This window comes from Hippopotamus amphibius, chromosome 2 (genome assembly GCF_030028045.1).
Source record: "Hippopotamus amphibius kiboko isolate mHipAmp2 chromosome 2, mHipAmp2.hap2, whole genome shotgun sequence".
NCBI lineage: Eukaryota > Metazoa > Chordata > Mammalia > Artiodactyla > Hippopotamidae > Hippopotamus > Hippopotamus amphibius.
In genome coordinates this window covers 70,218,789-70,237,270 of record NC_080187.1, presented here as the reverse complement: position 1 = coordinate 70,237,270, position 18,482 = coordinate 70,218,789, and the positions used below count along the sequence as shown (strand labels likewise).

Genomic DNA, 18,482 nt, shown 5'->3' with positions numbered 1-18,482 from the left:
GAGGGTAAAGGGGCGGCTTCGGGGCCTGGAGGAGTCTTCTGGGTTTGGAGGAGGGGCGTGAGCGCGCGGCAAATTGGGCGGGAAGGAGCAAAAGAGGATTAGGCGCGCGCCGTGGCGGTTCCTGTCCTCACAGTCGCGCGGCCGGGGAACCGCTATTGCGCGAGGGGAAGGTGGGACGCCCAGGTCGGTGTTAGGCCCAGAAGAATGCCCCCGTTTTCACAGCCCACATTCGCGTCTCTTTCCCACCCCGGTACTCCCCTCCCGCCCGGGCTGCGAGGCGAGCTGCGCGTCGGTAAGTGCAGCCCGCCCGCCGGCCCGGCCCACGCCGCGGTAACCCGCTGTCTGTAACGGGCCGCAGCACCCGTCAGGCGTGGCCCAGGCCGGGGGCCTGGCCGGCGGGTCACGGCCCGTTGTCCGCTGGCGGCTCGGGCGGGATTCCGGGAAACGCGGGCCGTCCCGCTGGGCTGTGGCGGGCGAGCTTCTGAGCCCTGAGAACTCGTCCCCTTTGCTTCCGGCCCTGAGCCTGTACTACCGGGGTCCTTACAGGGCTCTCTGTTCTGATGAAACTTTTTCTTCTCTTTTTCCTTTATAATTTTTCTTTTCTTTTCTTCCTTTCTGTTTCTTTCTTTCTTTCTTTCTTTCTTTCTTTTTCTTTCTTTCTTTCTTTCTTTCTTTCTTTCTTTCTTTTCTTGTTAATGGGGCCTGTGATACGAGTATTTTGTAGTGTTGTTGCTGCAGTTACGTGTGACAAATTTCAGGAAGTATTGCTTTCATTTGCTTTCATTTCCTGCAATGAATGCAGATCGCAAAATGCGTTATAGACTTCCGCTTTCCGCTCCTTCACCTCTTTAAAGCCACCCATCGTGTGTCAGGGTATTCGGCAGTGGCTAAAACAGACTAAAACCCTCGCCTTCAGATATATTACCGTTTTAGCGTGTTCAGTTTATACTTGCTTTGTGTTCGGTTACTTCTAAGGCCTTTGTGTCAGGGTTTGATGATTTCTTTTGTTAAGGCACTTAACGTCACTCTGAATCGGCGACAAACCTGGGAAATTGTCAGTAGTACCCAGTATCCACATCCTGAGTCTTAACCCTCACCCGCAACCCCAAACTTATGTTGAAGCATGAAAATGTTATAATTTACATATGAAGCTAAATCCATCGTTAGAATACACTTTTTTTGTGTGTAATGATGAATTTGTGCTGATTCATTCCATTCTAACTTGATTTCCCTCTTGAATACTTGGCAAATTCGATGTAACCAGCATTTTAAAAAATGTCTAGGATTTCGGCCATCCTATTTTACTTGCTTAATTAGGAAGAAAACTTTTTAGGAGGAACTGGGGACTTCTTGAAGCACCAAATTTACTGACTGGGAGGATAGTTAACAAAAACTGTTAGAGCATAGTATCTGGGATTGTGGAGTTTATAAAAGGCTCTTTGAATTGTAATATAAGTTTTGAATGGCCCCCACCATGAAGAATATTATAGTCTTGTTGGGAGGTAAAACTTACCTTGCATTTTGTTTTATGATACTTAGTTCGGATTTTTAATGTTCAACCAAGAAAATTGATTGAGTGTATTAAGTGGCTGAGGATACTTGGATTATAGAGATTTAATCTGTGAGTCAGGATTTGCAACATATAATTTGACCTGTCATTTAAAACCTGGGACACTTCACTAACACAAATAGGCCATAGAGGGGTACTGTACTAATGACTCTTTCAAGCTAGTATTTCTTTTGCAACCATCATTTTCTGCCTTGATAAACAGTGATGATTGATGGGCAGGAATGCAGAGTAAGCAGCTCTAAGAACTTTCTAGATTCACTGTCTTCTGAGTGGACCCTAACTGCTGAAGGGTCTTATTCCCCTTTTCCAGATGCCATTGTTAGATTTTTTTTTCTTTTTCTGCTTGTTGTCTTTCTTACCTCTTTTAATAACAAGAAAGTCTGTTTTTTTCACCATCTTTTCAACCAAACTATATTATACCTGCTTCATTCAGGAATTTGCTAGCTTGAGGAAAGTCTGTCATTTCACCATCCTTTCATCCTCTATTATTTTCAGCCAAACTATGGTATATCTGTGCTTATTCAAGGACTTACCAACTTGATTGATACATTGTGGCTCCTGTCTCATGTAAATAATTGTATGATTATTTGGACCCCTGATTAATTTAGAGCAAATATTTGTGGGATTTACTTTAGATAAACTAATATAATTGAGATTGTACACTTGCCACTGGATGATTATTTAAAATTTTATAACTACCATTTTCTGAGTTTTTGCCAGACCTCATGTTGACAGTTTAATGGTTATTACAGTCCTGCGAGTAACTTGTGGTTAAGACAAAGTTAAGGAACATGTCTAAGGTCACATAGAAGAGATGGGATTCAGACTCCTTAACCCTCTGTCTTTTCCTTACATTAGGTTATGGAGGATCCACAAACAGCTCCACTAATTACTTCTTTCTGATTTCAGTCATTAAATATAAAAATTTTTCCCATAATTTTCAGAGTGGGCCTTCTCAAAGTCATCCCCGAGGAGTTAAAACACAGACTTACCTGTATTTTTTAGATGAAGACAGTGGAAACATGAACTGGTTATAACTTAAATATTTGTTAGTGCTTTTAAGTCTTAGCTATTGATTGAATGCCACATACAGTGTCCAAAAATGCCTTTTTTTCTATTTTTTAAAAAATTAAAATGTGAGGCTGGCTGAAAATTAACTTATAAATCAAATTTGCGTAAGTGTTAGTGGTGAATGATAGCAATATTCTACTTTGTTCTCTTCTGCTCAGTTCCTGCAGTCAAGATCTAGAGTGTAGATTACTGTGGTCAGCCACATGTAGCAGGTGCAAGATGTAAATCAGTTTTTTAACATTTTAACATTTATTTCATGATTATAAAATTAATGGAGATTAAGATGTATGTAGTTTTACATCTGGCATTTTTTTCCTAACAAAATATGAACATATTTTCATGTCATTAAATAGTCCTTAAAAATGTTTTTTTACAAGACTTTCATGGATCCAATGTAATCAAATTTTTTAACTGTTGTTGAATAGATTGTTTCTGTTTTTTTTCCAGTGTAAAAAACTGCACAGTGATAAATACTCTGGCATGTAAATCTTTGTCCTCATTTCTGATAGTTTTCTCAAGATTAAGTTTTGCAAATAAAGGAAATAGATCATATGGAGTGAACATTTCTTAATGTACAATTTCAACAGTGTATGCTTTTTAAAAATTTTTTTTTCCTGGACAGTGTTCTTGAGGATCAGGAGCTGTTCTTTATGTATGAGCAGACGGGAAGTTGTGCTGCTCTAGCTAACACCTCCTCTGTGAGTTGCTTCTACCTGTAGTGACTATGGTTACTCAATTTCTCAAGAAAGGGAGGAACAAAAACCTTAGGAATTCTCTTGAAGGAGTAGATGCAAGTAATACAATTTACTAAATTATTAAGGGGCTCGGTTATTGAAACCCAATCTAAACTTTATAATCCCATGTAATAATACTTTTTCCATTTAATTAAAAAATTAATAAGCTTTTCTTTTTTACCTGTAGGAAAAAAATCCTATTATACAAAGAAACATCTTTTTTTATTAAAATTGTTTTAACATGCAGTTATGCGGACTAAACCATGTTTCAGATCAATGTGCCCTCCACTTTACTTACTTTGCTGTTAAATGAAGAATTCTAGGTAGCAAATGTACATTTGGTTATGATAATAGTATAAAATTATAGTATACCATGTAGCTCTGGAAGTGGAGATTCAAAATAGAAGGTAGTATTTGGAGAAAATTATTACTTAGGACTGCCACACATTAATAGAACAATTTCCCTGTGGTTCATTAAGCACTAATTTCTCAGAATTTGTCCCAACTATCATCTGAAAGGAGCTTTCTCACTTGCTGTGTTCAACAACAGAATACAAGGAAGTGCATGTTTGAAATGACTACAAAATTAAAAAAATAAAATAAATGAGTACATAAGCCTTAAAATGTCAGTTTGTAACATTTAAAAATTAAAAAAAAACTTTTGTGTGATATTTTAGTGGAGTTACAGCAAAAAAAAAGTAGTACTTAATGATAGCACTGTTTTTTGAAGCTGTTACAAGGATAGATGCAGTAGGTGATGTGTTTCTTTCATTTGACTATTTAAAAGAAATAATTGAGAATGTACTATGTGAGCTTGTTTAAATGAGATCTGAGAAAAGTCTGTTCGTTGTAATAGTGTAGTGCTTATAGAATGGTCATTTATGAATGAGTTTTATATGCAAGTGGGTATATGTAAATGAGGGACTGGCTTTACTTTCTCTTTTCACTTAAGTGAAACAAGATCTAGAAAAATATATAGGACTGGAGATTAGCAAAATCTAGTTCTGGGTCTGCTTCTGTGTATGATCTTTAGATCCTAACCTTCATGCCTGTGTCGTTCTTACCCAAATATGACAATACCTACCCTTTCTATCATAAATGATTATTTTGAGGTTTAGATAATATTACAGATGTAAGAGTATGTATTTTGAAAAAGTTTAAAATCTTACAAATCAGAGATTTTAATTTTTATTAAACCTTTTTCTTCAGTTCTCCCTACTGCTGGGATATAGAATTAACACCACTGAAATTCATTTCTTTCATTTTCTCTCCAGCCTTGATCTTTTCAATTGGCAATCAGTCAGTCTTTCTTCCTTTTTTATTGATTCCTTCCTCCTCCTAGAAGTATTAACTATTAACTTCTACTATTTAACAAGTTCAGGTAGAAGATAGCATTTGTGTTAAATAGCTGCATATAATAACTTAGGGGTATATACTGTATACCCTGGGTAATTTATAGTACAAAACATTCTGCAAACAACTTAATTGATTGTGGCATTTTTACTTGATAATTCATTTAAATATAGCTCTACTGAAAGTATGCTGTCTTGATTTCAGTTTACTTAATGACTGTCATCTCATTTCTACACCTCTGCCAAATATACTGCACCCACTTGCCAGTGCTGTGGTGTTTAAATTTTAGTAGAGGAAATAAGGTAACTTATTATTCAAGAAGCACACCTTGGAGCTTTGGATCTAGCTTAATTTTTGAGGTTAAAAAAATGACAACAGATGTGATAAAATAGCACTTGAGAATCTTAGGTTATACAAGTACAGATCTCTATCTTAAAGATGTCACTCAACCATGGCCTCATAAAATCATGCTTGGAGATTTTAACATACCTTATTTTAGTTAATTTCATGCTTTGATGTTATTTTGTTTTAGGTCCATCTTTTAAGCATACAGCTGAACTTCATTTTTTCACTTTGAGAGGATCTTTTAACAGGTGAGTTAATCTATGTTCATTATGATTGCTGATATATTTAGACTTACTTCTGCCATCTGGTTTATTGTTTCTATTTATTGTACTTGCCACTTCCTTTTGTGCCTCCTTTTGGAGTGTTTTCTTTATTCTGTGTTTTCCTCAGCAAGTTTGAAAATTAGTTATTATATTTCTATCGTTTTGGTGTTTGTCCTCAGTATTTTTATTGAAGGCATAACTTACATTCAGTAAAATTCATGTTCTTTTTGTTGTATAGTTCTATGAGTTTTGACAAACAGTCACATCACCATCACTGCCACCTGTTTCTGTAGTGTTGCCTTTTCCATAATGCTATATAAATGGAATTATGCAGTCTTTGTCTGGCTTCTTTTACTTAGTATGCTTCATTTGAGATTTGTGTTAGTCTGTTTGGGCTACTGTGACAAAATAGCATAAGCTGGGTGGTTGATAAACAACAGAAATTTATTTCTTTGGAGACTGGGAAGTCCAAGGTCAAGGTGATGGCAGATTTAGTGGGTGTCTGATGAGGATATGCTTCCTGGTTCTTAGATGACAGTCTTTTTACGGTAACCTCCTGTGGCAGAAGGGGTAAGTAGCTGTGTGGAGACGTCTCCATGTATTTATTTTTTGTTATTAGGTTGTAAGTTTTTTTTTTAATTAATATTTTTTCAGAATTCTGACTTTTTTTATTTATTTTGGCCACACCCCACGGCATGCAGGATCTTAGTTCTCTGACCAGGGATCAAACCTGTACCACCTGCAGTGGAAGTGCAGAGTCTTAACCACTGGCCCGCCAGGGAAGTCCCATGAGGGCTTCATTCTCATAATCTAAGCACTTTGCAAAGGCCCCACCTCCTAAAACTATCACATTTGGCATTAGGATTTCAACATGTTAATTTTATGAGGGATACCATCTGTAGCAGTATTCATCCATGTTATTGCATCTATTAGTAGTTTATTCCTTTTTCTTGCTGAATAGTATTCCATTGTAATGATGTACTACAATGTGCTTATCCATTCATCAGTTGAAGGACACGTAGGTGGTTTCTCATTTTTGGTGATTATGAAGAAAGCTGCTGTAAGTGTTCACATACAGGTTTTTTAATGAGTGTAAGTTTTCATTTCCCTTCAGTAAATACCTAATAATGCTGGGTTGTGTGGTGAGTTTAACTTTGTAAGAAAATGCTAAACTGTTTTCCTTCCTAAGAAGCTGCTAAACTGTTTTTTAAAGTGGCTATGCCATTTTGCTTTCCCACCAGCAATGTATGAGAATTCCAGTACTTGGTATTGTCAGTTATTTTTTATTTTAGCTACACTAATAGATGTGTAATATCACACTGTGATTTTAATTTTGCATTTCCTTAATGTCTTACTTGTCATCTACATATCTTTTGGTGAAATGTCTACTCAAATCTTTTACTCTTTTTAAAATTAGTTTGTTTTAGAATTCTTTATATAGTCTGTATGTAAGTCTTTTGTCAATTATGTGTTTCTCCCAGTCTGTGGCTTGTCTTTTGTGTGTGTTTGGCTTGTGTTTATACTCTTAACAGTGTCTTTAAAAAACAAACAAACAAACAAAAAAACAGCATCTTTCACAGAGCAGAATTTTAAAATTTTGAAGCTCCATTTATTGCTTTCTTTTATGGATTATGCTTCTGGTGTTGTATCTAAGAAAACTTTTAAGAAACCAAGATCACAAAGACTTTTCTCCTCTAACTTCTTTTCCCCTTTAAAAAAAAAAATGAGGTATAATTGATGTATAACATTTTAGTTTCAGGTATACAACATAATAATTTGATATTTGTATATGTTGCAGAATGATGACCATAATAAGTCCAGTTAACATCCATCACCACACTTAGTTACAAAAAATTTTTTTTTTCTTTTAATGAGAAGGTTTAAGATCTACTCTCTCAGCAACTTTTAAGTATGCAATATAGTATTTTGCTTGTAGTGACCATGCTGTACATTGCATTCCCATGACTTACTGATTTTATAACTGGAAGCTCGTACCTTGTGACCCCCTTCATCCATTTCGTCAACCCCACCTCTTGCAGCTACCAATCTGTTCTCTGTTATCTATGCTTGGGTTTTTTTTTTTACACCTAATTTTCTTACAGATATTTTATAGTTTTAGTTTTCACATTTAGGTCTATGGTCCGTTTAGAGTTAATTTGTATATGGTGTGAGGTATTGGTTAAGGTTCATATTTTTGCAAATGGATGTCCAATTGTTTTAGCATCATTTGTTAATAGACTATCCTATTTCCGTTGAATTGTCTTTGCAACTTTGTAGAAAATCAAGTCACCATATATGAATGGGTCTATTTCTAGACTGTCTTCTCTTCCCATCGACCTATATGTTAATTCTTTTGCCAATACTTCACAGTCTTAATTACTGTAGTTTTATACTGTCTTAAATTCAGTGTGAATCTCCCTCCACCTTTTTTTTTTTCCCGAGATTACCTTGGCTATTCTAGTTCCTTTGCCTTTCCATGTAAATTTTAGGATCAGCTTGCCATTATTTTTTTAAAGAAAAAAAAGAAGGCTGGGATTTTGAATGGAATTGCATTGAATCTCCATATAAGTTTGGGGAGAATTGAAACTTGATCACAGTCTTCAGCGCAGCATATTTCTTCATTTGTTTAGGTTGTCTTTCAACAGTAGTTTATAGTTTTCAGCATATACATCCTACACATATTCTGTGAGATTGAAGTTTTTGGGGCTACTGTAAATTGTACTCTTTGTTCATCATCTCATTATTCCCTGGTAGTTATGTTCTATATAAAGTCCCTGTGAACACTGACTTAGGGAATACTGAACCATTGTTCCTAGGGGAAAGACAGGGTTATGTTCCTGTGAGCCTCTGGGCATGACATTTTCACCAACTGATCAGTATATAACCTTGTTTTATTTGTGTTTCTGTGTAACGACACTATTCACTACATTTTTTTTTTTTTTTTTTTTTTGGCTGCATTGGGTCTTCGTTGTTACACACAGGCTTTTTCTAATTGCAGCGAGCAGGGGCTACTCTTTGCTGTGGTGCGTGGGCTGCTCATTGCTGTGGCTTCTCTTTTGCAGAGCACAGGCTCTAGGCGCATAGGCTTCAGTAGTTGTGGCTTAGAGCGCAGGCTCAGTAGTTGTGGTGCATGGGCCTAGTTGCTCTGTTCATGGCATGTGGGATCTTCCTGGATCAGGGATTGAACCCCTGTCCCCTGCATTGGCAGGCAGGTTCTTAACCACTATGCCACCAGGGAAGTCCCTTGGGCTGCTTGTCTTTAAATCCTGCAAATATCTTCCCTGTAATGCTTTGCTTCTCTTTTGTGTAAGATTGAGGATATCATGTTTTCCTCTTTCTTGGTTTATTCCTCTGTTATGTTAGAGCACCTCCTCCATTACAAAAATTGTTTTAGACAGTGCTGATCTGAAAATGTTTTTATTTCAGTGTCATACTTGATTGATACTTTTCCCAGGTAGATACTTTGCCCGGAAATAATTTTAATTTAGAAATTTGAAGGATTTGTTCATTTACCTTCTAGCTTCTGTTGGGAAATCTAAAGCTATTTTCATTCCTGATCTTTTTTATTTATTAAAGTTCCTGATCTTCTTAATGTGACCTGTTTGAACTTACAGAATCTTTGTCCTTGTATCATAGAATTTATGAAGATATTCCATATTGTCTCTTTTTATCTATTGTGTTGGGTCCTTTCCACCTGGAAGTCTTTATGTTCTGGGAATTTTTAAAAATTTATTTCTTTGATTATTTACCCCCTCTTTGTTTTCTGTTTCTGGAACTCTTAGTCTGTTAGATTTCCTGGGCTATCCTTTTTTCTCCTATGTTCCATTGATTTCTTTGTAGTGATGTTTTACTTTTGGAAGAAATTTTCTTAACTTTATCTTCCATTCATTCTACTGTTTTTCATCTCTGCTGTCATCCTTGTTGTAGCATCCTATTACTTCATGGATATGATGTCTTCTCTGAGGATATTAATCATAGTTTTTTTGAAGCTTTCATATTCCTTCATAGTCAATTCATTGTATTCTTTCTGTTGATGTGGTTTGTTTGTTTGTTTTGTTTTGCTTTGTTTTGTTTTTGGCCACACCACTGCATGCGGGATCTTAGTTCCCTGACTAGGAATGGAACCTGTGTTCGCTGCAGCGGAAGTGCAGAGTCTTAACCACTGGACCACCAGGGAATTCCTACAATGTGGTTTTTTGTTAGAAGTTTTCCTCAGATATCTTCTCATAATTAAGAGGAAGTAGAAAGCTGGTTGGGGGACTTCCCTGGTGGCACAGTGGTTAAGGCTTCGAGCTCCCAATGCAGGGGGCCCGGATTCCATCCCTGGTTGGGGAACTAGATCCTACATACATGCTGCAACTAAGAGTTCTCATGCCACAACTAAGGAGCCCTTGTGCCTCAACCGAGGAGCCCACCTTCCGCAACTAAGACCCAGCACAACCAAATAAATAGATAAGTAAATAAAATACTAAAAAAAAAAAAAAAAGCTGGTTGCAATTCTGAGTCTGTGCACACAGTCTCAAATATAGGCTGTTTAATTGTAGAACCTCTCATGTTAGTATCTTTACGTCTTTTCTCTTAGGGAAGTAAGATTTTCTAGTCTCCTTGGAGAATATAGGCCTAGTAGCTGGTATTTCTTGGAGCTTTGTGGAGGAAGAGAGTAGCATGTGTTCAGTATTTAGTATTTATAAATTCTTTTGTTTCCCTATTTTCAGTATACTACCTTCAACTGTACTCTAGACCCCCAGACTAGAGAGCCTCTATTTTACCCTCTCCAGAAGGTAGAAAGCAGTCTTACTGATGCGGGATAGGGATACTATAGTCTTAAATGCTTAAAGAATTGTCTAACCAATCTTGTTTTTAGAGTACCCTTTACTTCCAAGTATACTTAGTATTGCCTTTTATGGGTTCTGGGTTTTTATATCAGCCATCTTTAATACTACCTTAGAATTCAACTTTCTAGTGTCTGCTAAATCATGTACTAATTTGTTTGCTTTCCAGTTTCCAAAATTTGTTGCCATTGTTTTTTCTTCCATTTTCTTTGTTCTTAGAGTTTTATGGCTTTTTAAAAATCCATTGTCTGAGTTTTGCGGGGATTATAAGAATGTGGTTTTAAAGTCTTTCATTTTTACCCTTAAACACATAATTTTATATTTTTTCTTCATAAAATTGTAAACGCAATCAGAATCTCTGTTATCCTCCTTGACAAAACATAATATCTTAACTTCCCTCTGAATTCTTTTTGTATTTTCTACATTTTTGTTATCTCAAATTTTAGATCCAGCTTGCTGAATCTTAAGACCTTAATAAAAAGAAAAAGATTTTTTTTCCTTTGTTCTTGATGTTTTACAGTTTGCCATGCTATGTTTAGAGGTAGATTTTTTACACATGCTGCTTAGCAGTATTGAGCTTTTATACCCTACAGGATCATAGCTTTCTTAAACTTTAGAAAAATTTTAATCATTATCTTTTTTTATTATGAAAAAACTTCACTTTTATTTATATATTTTCTCCAGTTTTATTGAGAAATAATTGGCATGTATCACCATATAAGTTTAAGGCTTATAGCACTTACATATATTGTGAAATGATTACCACAGTAGGTTAAGCTAACATCCATCATCTCATGTAGATGCAATAAAAGGAAAAAAAAATTTCTCCTTGTGATTAGAACTCTTAGGATCTACTCTCTTAACTTTCGTATATATCATACAGCAGTGTTAACTGTAGTCATCATGTTGTACATTACATCGCTATTATTTGTTTATCTTATAATTGGAAATTTGTTCCTTTTGACCACCTTCAACCATTATCTTAAGTGCGAACACACACACACACCTGTTTCCTTCACCTCTTCTAGTTTCTCCTGAAACTGTGACTTCAAGGTAGGAGTCTCTTTTCCCTACTTAGGTTTTTTTCCCCTTCTTTGCTTAATTTCTTAAATCTTCACTCTGTTCTAGGTAATTTCCAAAGTGTAAGTTCTGTCTTCATTTGTTTTTAGCCTTTTGTCTATCCCTTCTACTGAGTTTTTGTTTTTTTTTTTAAGATTTTTTTGATGTGGACCATTTTTAAAGTCTTTATTGAATTTGTTACAATATTGCTTCTGTTTTATGTTTTGGTTTTTTGACCTGGAGGCATGTGGAATCTTAGCTCCCTGACCAGGAATAGAACCCATACTGCCTGCATTGGAAGGTGAAGTCTTAACCACTGGACCTCCAGAGAAGTCCCCCATCTACTGAGTTTTAAATTTCTGAGACTGTTTTCTATTTCCAAGATGTGCAGTTAATTCTTTTCATAAATGCCTGTTACTGTTTAATTATCTTATATTCTTCTTTAAGGATGTTAGTCCTACTTTTTAAAGTGTATTTAGTATGCTCAAGGAGATTTTAAAAATATTTAAGATTCTTAATTTAAAAACAGATTTCTCCAGGTATAAATTCTCCTGTTTGTTGTGTGTGTTGATGTGGATCATGTGATAATTTTCCTCAAATATGTTATAATTTTGGTTTGAGAGCTCATGTTGGATAGAGTTTTTTCCCATGTGTGCTTTTCTGCTTTGTGTATTTTTGGAGTTGCTTCAACCTGAACCTCTGGCTGGCATAGCTCTAGATCAGCTGTGTCATTAGAGACTTGGGTTTTTACTTTATGTGAATAGCCTAGATCTGGACCATGTTATATGTACTATACAAGTTATGTAGTCCCCATTTCTGTTCTTGGGTTTTCTCTGTTCCCTCCATAGGCCATAGGTAGGTGTTGAGTGGAACATTTTTTTTTTTTTTTTTGGCCCAGTTCTGACAAGTAGTCTGTTCTGGTCTTCTGCCCTATAATTGGCACACTGGATCCTTAAAGCCTTGGAGCTTTAGCCTGTAAGTCCCTTTTTTCCTGACGGCTTTAGTGCCCACTTATATTGGCACTAAAACTCTAGGTTGCTTCTCTGTTCCTGGCCCACAAGATTTTATTCTTTGTTGTTGAGTGTAGCTATGTATTTAAAGTTCTATGTAGTTTCTTGTATATCCTTCTAGAGGTCCTTTATGTATAAAGTAAATAAAAACATGCTTATTTTCCTTTCTTCTGTACACAAAAGTTAGCACACTGTTTGCTTTTCTTATTTAGCCACAAGTTAGAAAATATTTCCATTTGATAAATTAGAGGGCTCATGTAGAGATTGTTGGTTTCTTTGTGCTGATTTGGGTCTACATGGTTTATTTTTATCACAATGAGCAGGGACCTCTCCTACCTTTGAATTTTTACAGTGTTTTTCATATGTAATTAAAATATATATATCTGTACTCTCAATTATTTTCTTAATGTAAAGATTCATCAGTAGGTAGTTATGACCTTTTTTTAAAATTTTTTAATTTTTTTGGCTGCATTGGGTCTTCGTTGCTGCACGTGGGCTTTCTCTAGTTGCAGCCAGTGGGGGCTACTCTTCATTGTGGTGTGTGGGCTTCTCATTGCAATGGCTTCTCTTGTTGCGTAGCATGGGCTCTAGACGTGCAGGCTTCAGTAGTTGTAGCACGTGGGCTCAGTAGTTGTGGCGCACTGGCTTAGTTGCTCCACGGGCATGTGGGGTCTTCCCGGACCAGGGATCAAGCCTGTGTCCCTTGCATTGGCAGGAGGATTCTTAACCACTGCACCAGTGAAATCCCAGTTATGACCTTCTTAATTCCTCCTTTAAAATGTCATTCTTGTATTCCTCACAATAACTGTAACTCTTCCTTTAAATTTTAACCATTTGTTAAATTAATAATGTGACAACTTCTTGAGGGTCACAGAGTTTGTAAGTGAAAGATAATTTGGCACCAGACTTGTACTCTGAACCACTGGATCATATACTGGCTCTCCTTTGTTTTATTTCATTTTTTTACATGATAAGGGGTTTTGCTTTTAAATGACTATCAGTACACCAAATTTATAACATGTAACAAATTCTTGAATTCTGTCATCTAGTAATTTTGATTAAAAGATACTAAAAGCAGCCCAAACAGTTATACTAGTATTCATTGTTCTAAGCTTTAGCCAGAAAAAGGCTGTTTTAAGACTAGCACAGGTTACAAATAACTATTTACTATTTTTTCATAGATAAAGCCCCTGACCTTCAGAAAACTTTAGGGGAAATTTTTTTTAATCCCTTTTTTTCTTAAAAATTAAACAAAACAAAACAGCAAACAAGAAAAAGCTACATCTACAAAAGAAAAAGTCAGTATTGATATATATATGTTGCTTGAGCTAAAAGATCTAGGAAACCAGATAATATATGCCTATTAAATTTCTAAGAAATGCAAGGTTAAAGAAATGAAATATTTGGATAATATTTAAGTTTTTACAAGGAAGCTGGATTTGCTATTTTCCAGAAAGTGCGAGGACCTACTGTATAATATACAGGGGTAATTTAATTCTTTTCACAAAAATATAACTTCAGCTTTGTTAAAATTTCATTTTCCATGAAGGCATCTAAAATGCCAGTCTATGGAAAAAGGCTTCTTTCCCATCCATTTATGCAATAGTTTTCATGGATCTCTGGCCAGGTTTTGCAGACAAAGGCCAAGAAGTTATCTAGGTCTTCATCCCTGTTTTGTCAGAAGTAGATCTGGAGAATGGTTATCACCTGGGTCTCCTTTTCTACGCCAGTGCTGCCACTGCCATGGATCCCAGAGCTCCAGCTTCTTTGGCTTTGAACCTTTTCTCCTTCTGCAGGTGGTACTGTTCAATTTCTGTTTTCAGCTGCTTTGGTCGGCTTCAGCCTCAAGTTGCTTGTGGGCCTTGGACACCTTTTGGGTGGCCTGCTTCTCTGCTGGGGCCTAAGTGAGCGGCCTAAATGATTGGATTGCCACCTCGGGTCAGCTGTGCCTGTGCTGGTGCTCTGCCTGCCATCTTCTCCTATCCTTTAATTTTCACAGTAGCCCTATGAAGTAAGTATATAGGCAAGGAAACAAGCTAAGGTAGAGTATCTAAGTTTCTAGTGGTCACTTACTTTTGTTTATATTATTCCAAACCTCATGTTTTTATTCTGTACTACCTCCACTCTACCCTCATTGATAATAGGAACCTTCAAAACCATACCATCAAACTGTTGCACTTATGAAAATTGGCCAGTGATTCTTTCTACAGCTTCCTCATATAACCTTTACTGCCTCTTGTCTTAGCTCTTGGGGCCATTTCTGAGCAATAGAGGTTACAAGTACCCCACTGAACAGCTAGTTCCAAATCCTGTCATCAAATCCTGTGCTCCTGTTCTGTATGGTAAGTTTTCTCATCGGCATATTAAAAGTTTTATAAATTTGAACTCTTAGATATCTTTGTTTGTAGAAGGAAAAAATATACTTTTGTGGAAAAAAAGGTGAGTCTTTAGTGTTTTGCTACTTTTTTTTATCATATTAAGAAAATCAGAAGTATATTTACCTGTTAGGACTGTTGAGTATTATTTAGCCAAACAAATAAGGTGCTTTATATCAGCTCAGAATCTGTTGTTACTTGTTATAATTTTATGGAATACAGTGGTATAAATTTTAATAGGTTATAAACTACAGATATAGAAAGAACCTTAGTAAATATTTTCTTAACTAAATTTTAAATGGTTAGAATCTGATTATTATATTAATATAACTACTAATTATTGCATGTATTTCATAGGTCTGACATTATGCTTTACAAATGTTAATCATGTAATCCTCACAACAGCCCTCTTAGATTGGAGGTGGTATTGACATTTTATAGATGAAAAAATTAAGTTAGAGAAGATAAATTTATATGAGGTCATAGAGCTTATAATTTGACAGAGCTAGCCTTTAAACCTTTTGTTTTTCTCACTATACCATCTGATTGCTTGTGGCATTTGAATTTTTGCCATGTAGAAAGTCAAAGAATTATAAAGATGCTGAAGAGAGAAAAATCCAAAAGTTTGGTTACTCCTGTTTGTGCACTGTAGAGAATTGTAGAAACTATATTTAGGTGTACTGAATTATCATAATTTTTGTTTGTTTGTTTTCAGGTAATGCCTATATTTCCTTTATGTAAAAGAAATGAGTGTAACTAGTATTGCATTAAGAGTTGAAACCTGGCTTTTAGCTACATGGCATGTTAAAGTGCCTTTAATGTGGCTGGAAGCTTGTATTAACTGGATCCAAGAAGAAAATGATAACGTTAACTTGAGTCAGGCACAAGTGAATAAACAAGTGTTTGAGCAATGGCTCCTTACTGATCTGAGAGATTTGGAGCATCGTCTTTTACCTGATGGCATTTTAGAAGTTCCGAAAGGAGAACTGAATGGATTTTTTGCTCTGCAGATTAATTCACTGGTTGATGTAAGTCAACCTGCATATGCCCAGATACAAAAATTGAGAGGAAAGAATACAACCAATGACCTAATTACAGCTGAAACACAAGTAACCCCAAAACCTTGGGAAGCAAAGCCTTCACGGATGTTGATGCTACAGCTAACTGATGGAATTGTACAAATACAGGGAATGGAATATCAGTCTATTCCAGCTCTTCATAGTGATCTTCCTCCAGGTACAAAAATTTTGATTTATGGAAACATTTCTTTCCGTCTTGGTGTTCTCTTATTGAAACCAGAAAATGTTAAGGTGTTGGGAGGAGAAGTAGATGCTCTTTTAGAGGAATATGCCCAAGAAAAAGTTCTTGCAAGATTAATTGGGGAACCTGATCCTATAGTTCCAGTCATACCAAATAATTCTAACCAAACCATCCCCAGAATTACAGATGATCTACATCCTGCGTCAGGACCTTCTGATGAAGAACTCTTGGCAAGTCTTGATGAAAACGATGAGCTTGCAGCAAATAATAACACCTCTTTGGAAAGAAGTTGTTTTAGCACAGGTAGTTTTTCAAATACTGTTCCCATCAGACAGTCAGAATTTGAACCAGGACTTGTTATTTCTCCAAGACCAGAGGACAGACCACGAAACCAATCTATGCTTTTTACTGATGAGGAATTAGATGACTTTTCGTTGGAGGAGGTGTTGCTTTTAGAACAAGCTGTCCAGAAAGAACAAATGGAGACCAAAGAAGTACAGCCATTGACTTTGAACAGGACTACAGATGAAAGTATAGAGAGATTTTCACATAGATCTAACACTGTGAATAATTTTTCTTTGATTTGCAAAAATGGAAACAATAATTGGAATGAAAATAATTTATCTGAGCAAATGACTAATGAAGACAAATCTTTTAGTTGTCCATCTGCTAGAGACCAAAACAGTAGTATTCTTTCAGTTAGTCATAATGTACCCCTACCCCCTGATTTTACAAATAAAGATAAGAACTCAGAGACATACAATGAAATAAAACAAACCAGCAGTTCAGATGGACATTCCTTAAATAATAAAATATTAGATGGAGAGCTGGTCAATTGTGTCCCAGAAAGGCGTTCACACATTTCTCATAAAAATGAGCACCATTTACAGACTTGTTCTTTAAGATCATCAGAGAATAGCACTAATCTTTCTGTCACCATGGATTTGTATTCTCCACCTTTCATCTATTTGTCTGTTCTAATGGCCAGCAAACCAAAGGAAGTTACAACAGTAAAAGTCAAAGCATTTATTGTAACCTTAACTGGAAATCTCTCAAGTTCTGGTGGCATTTGGAGTATAACAGCAAAAATTTCTGATGGTACTGCATATCTAGATGTAGACTTTGTAGATGAAATACTTACTAGTCTGATAGGGTTTTCAGTACCAGAAATGAAACAGTTAAAAAAGAATCCTTGTAAATACCAAAAGTTCCTGGAAGGTTTGCAGAAATGTCAGAGAGCTCTAATAGATTTGTGCTGTCTAATGACTATTTCATTTAATCCCTCCTTGTCTAGGGCAATGGTACTGGCATTACAAGATGTTAATATGGAGCACCTTGAGAACCTAAAGAGGCGATTACAGAAATAATTTACTAAAATGATTATTAGAAAACAATTAAAAAAAACCAAGGAAATATTTAGAATTAAATTTGTCCTTTTGCAACTTTCTTTTTGTAAAAGGGGAAAGGGAAGTTTCATAACTGATTTCAGTTTAATTTTAAAATGTTTAATCATGTTTATGTGTTTAAGTTTTTTTAATAAAAGTTTTTATAGTGACTATTTGCTGAAGGAATTTGATGACCCACTGTTGTTGAGAAATTTTGTTTTTCACTTGTTATTTCACGTAAGCGGACTGCTAACGTATTGTATTGGTATTTATTGATGAGTCATACTGTTGAAAGTTAACAATTATAAATAGGTAGAGTACTTCTAGTATGTGGAGTACCCCAAAAGATTTGTTACATTATTTTTCTTAGGAAAAAATGTAAATCCAGTGGATTAGAATGTCAGACTTTCAGATGCAGATTGTTTTGCTGGTTTTTATTTTGCTGATTGTGAATAGCTACCTGATATATTTAAAGCAAATATTATCTTAACTAGATACTATTTCAGAGATTATATTGAATAGTTAAAAACCTTATTTTCAAGGATAATCTATTATTAAGAAGATCCAGTAAGTATTTTTTTTTTCTTTTTCTTTCTTTTTTTTTTTTTTTGATTAAAAGGATGCAGATGCAGAGAATGGACTGGAGGACACAGGGTTGGGGGGGCGGGGGGCGAAGGGGAAGCTGGGACAAAGTGAGAGAGTAGCATAGACATATATATACTACCAAATGTAAAATAGATAGGTCGTGGGAAGTTGCTGTATAACAAAGGGAGATCAACTCGATGATGGGTGATGCCTTGGAGGGCCTGAACGGGGAGGGTGGGGGGGAGTCGCGGGAGGGAGGGGATATGGGGATATGTATATAAATACAGCTGATTCACTTTGGTGTACCTCATATGCTGGTACAAGAATGTAAAGCAATTATATTCCAATAAAGAGCTTTAAAAAAATATTTATCCATGTCTTTAGTTGTTATCTCCTTTCTGAATTAGCTCTTACATGTAAGTATTCCTTTAGTTTTGTTGTAAGTGCTGATTTTTCTTTTAAGGGAGACTGTTTCCCCCCAAAATAAATAAATAAAAGGGAGACTGTTTTCCCACTTTGCTTTGCTGTTAAAAAGTCACATTTGAGGACTTCCTAGGTGGCGCAGTGGTAAAGAATCCGCCTGCCAATGCAAGGGACACGGGTTTGAGCCCTGCCCTGGGAAGATTCCACATGCCACGGA

At 36.0% G+C, this 18,482-nt stretch overlaps 1 protein-coding gene across 7 annotated transcripts; it reads left to right on the top strand.

The window, feature by feature from the left end:
- The first annotated feature begins 51 nt into the window (after positions 1–51).
- On the top strand, positions 52–18,066 carry RMI1 (RecQ mediated genome instability 1). Of its 7 annotated transcripts, none has more exons than XM_057720043.1 (5): positions 52–183; positions 3,264–3,339; positions 5,261–5,321; positions 14,382–14,579; positions 15,328–18,066. In XM_057720043.1, the coding sequence occupies exon 5, from the start codon at positions 15,359–15,361 to the stop codon at positions 17,237–17,239; it is 1,881 nt and encodes a 626-aa protein (XP_057576026.1). In that variant the 5' UTR covers positions 52–183; positions 3,264–3,339; positions 5,261–5,321; positions 14,382–14,579; positions 15,328–15,358; the 3' UTR covers positions 17,240–18,066. The 7 variants fall into 7 exon arrangements, with proteins under 7 accessions (XP_057576026.1, XP_057576024.1, XP_057576027.1 ...); XM_057720045.1 differs by having other exon boundaries at positions 83–183; positions 14,483–14,579; XM_057720041.1 differs by lacking the exon at positions 3,264–3,339 and having other exon boundaries at positions 53–183; positions 14,483–14,579.
- Positions 18,067–18,482: the final 416 nt, after the last annotated feature.

Bases quoted from the DNA above. Each gene is read 5' to 3' on its own strand.
- RMI1 (XM_057720043.1), top strand. From the start codon at position 15,359: ATGAGTGTAACTAGTATTGCATTAAGAGTTGAAACCTGGCTTTTAGCT.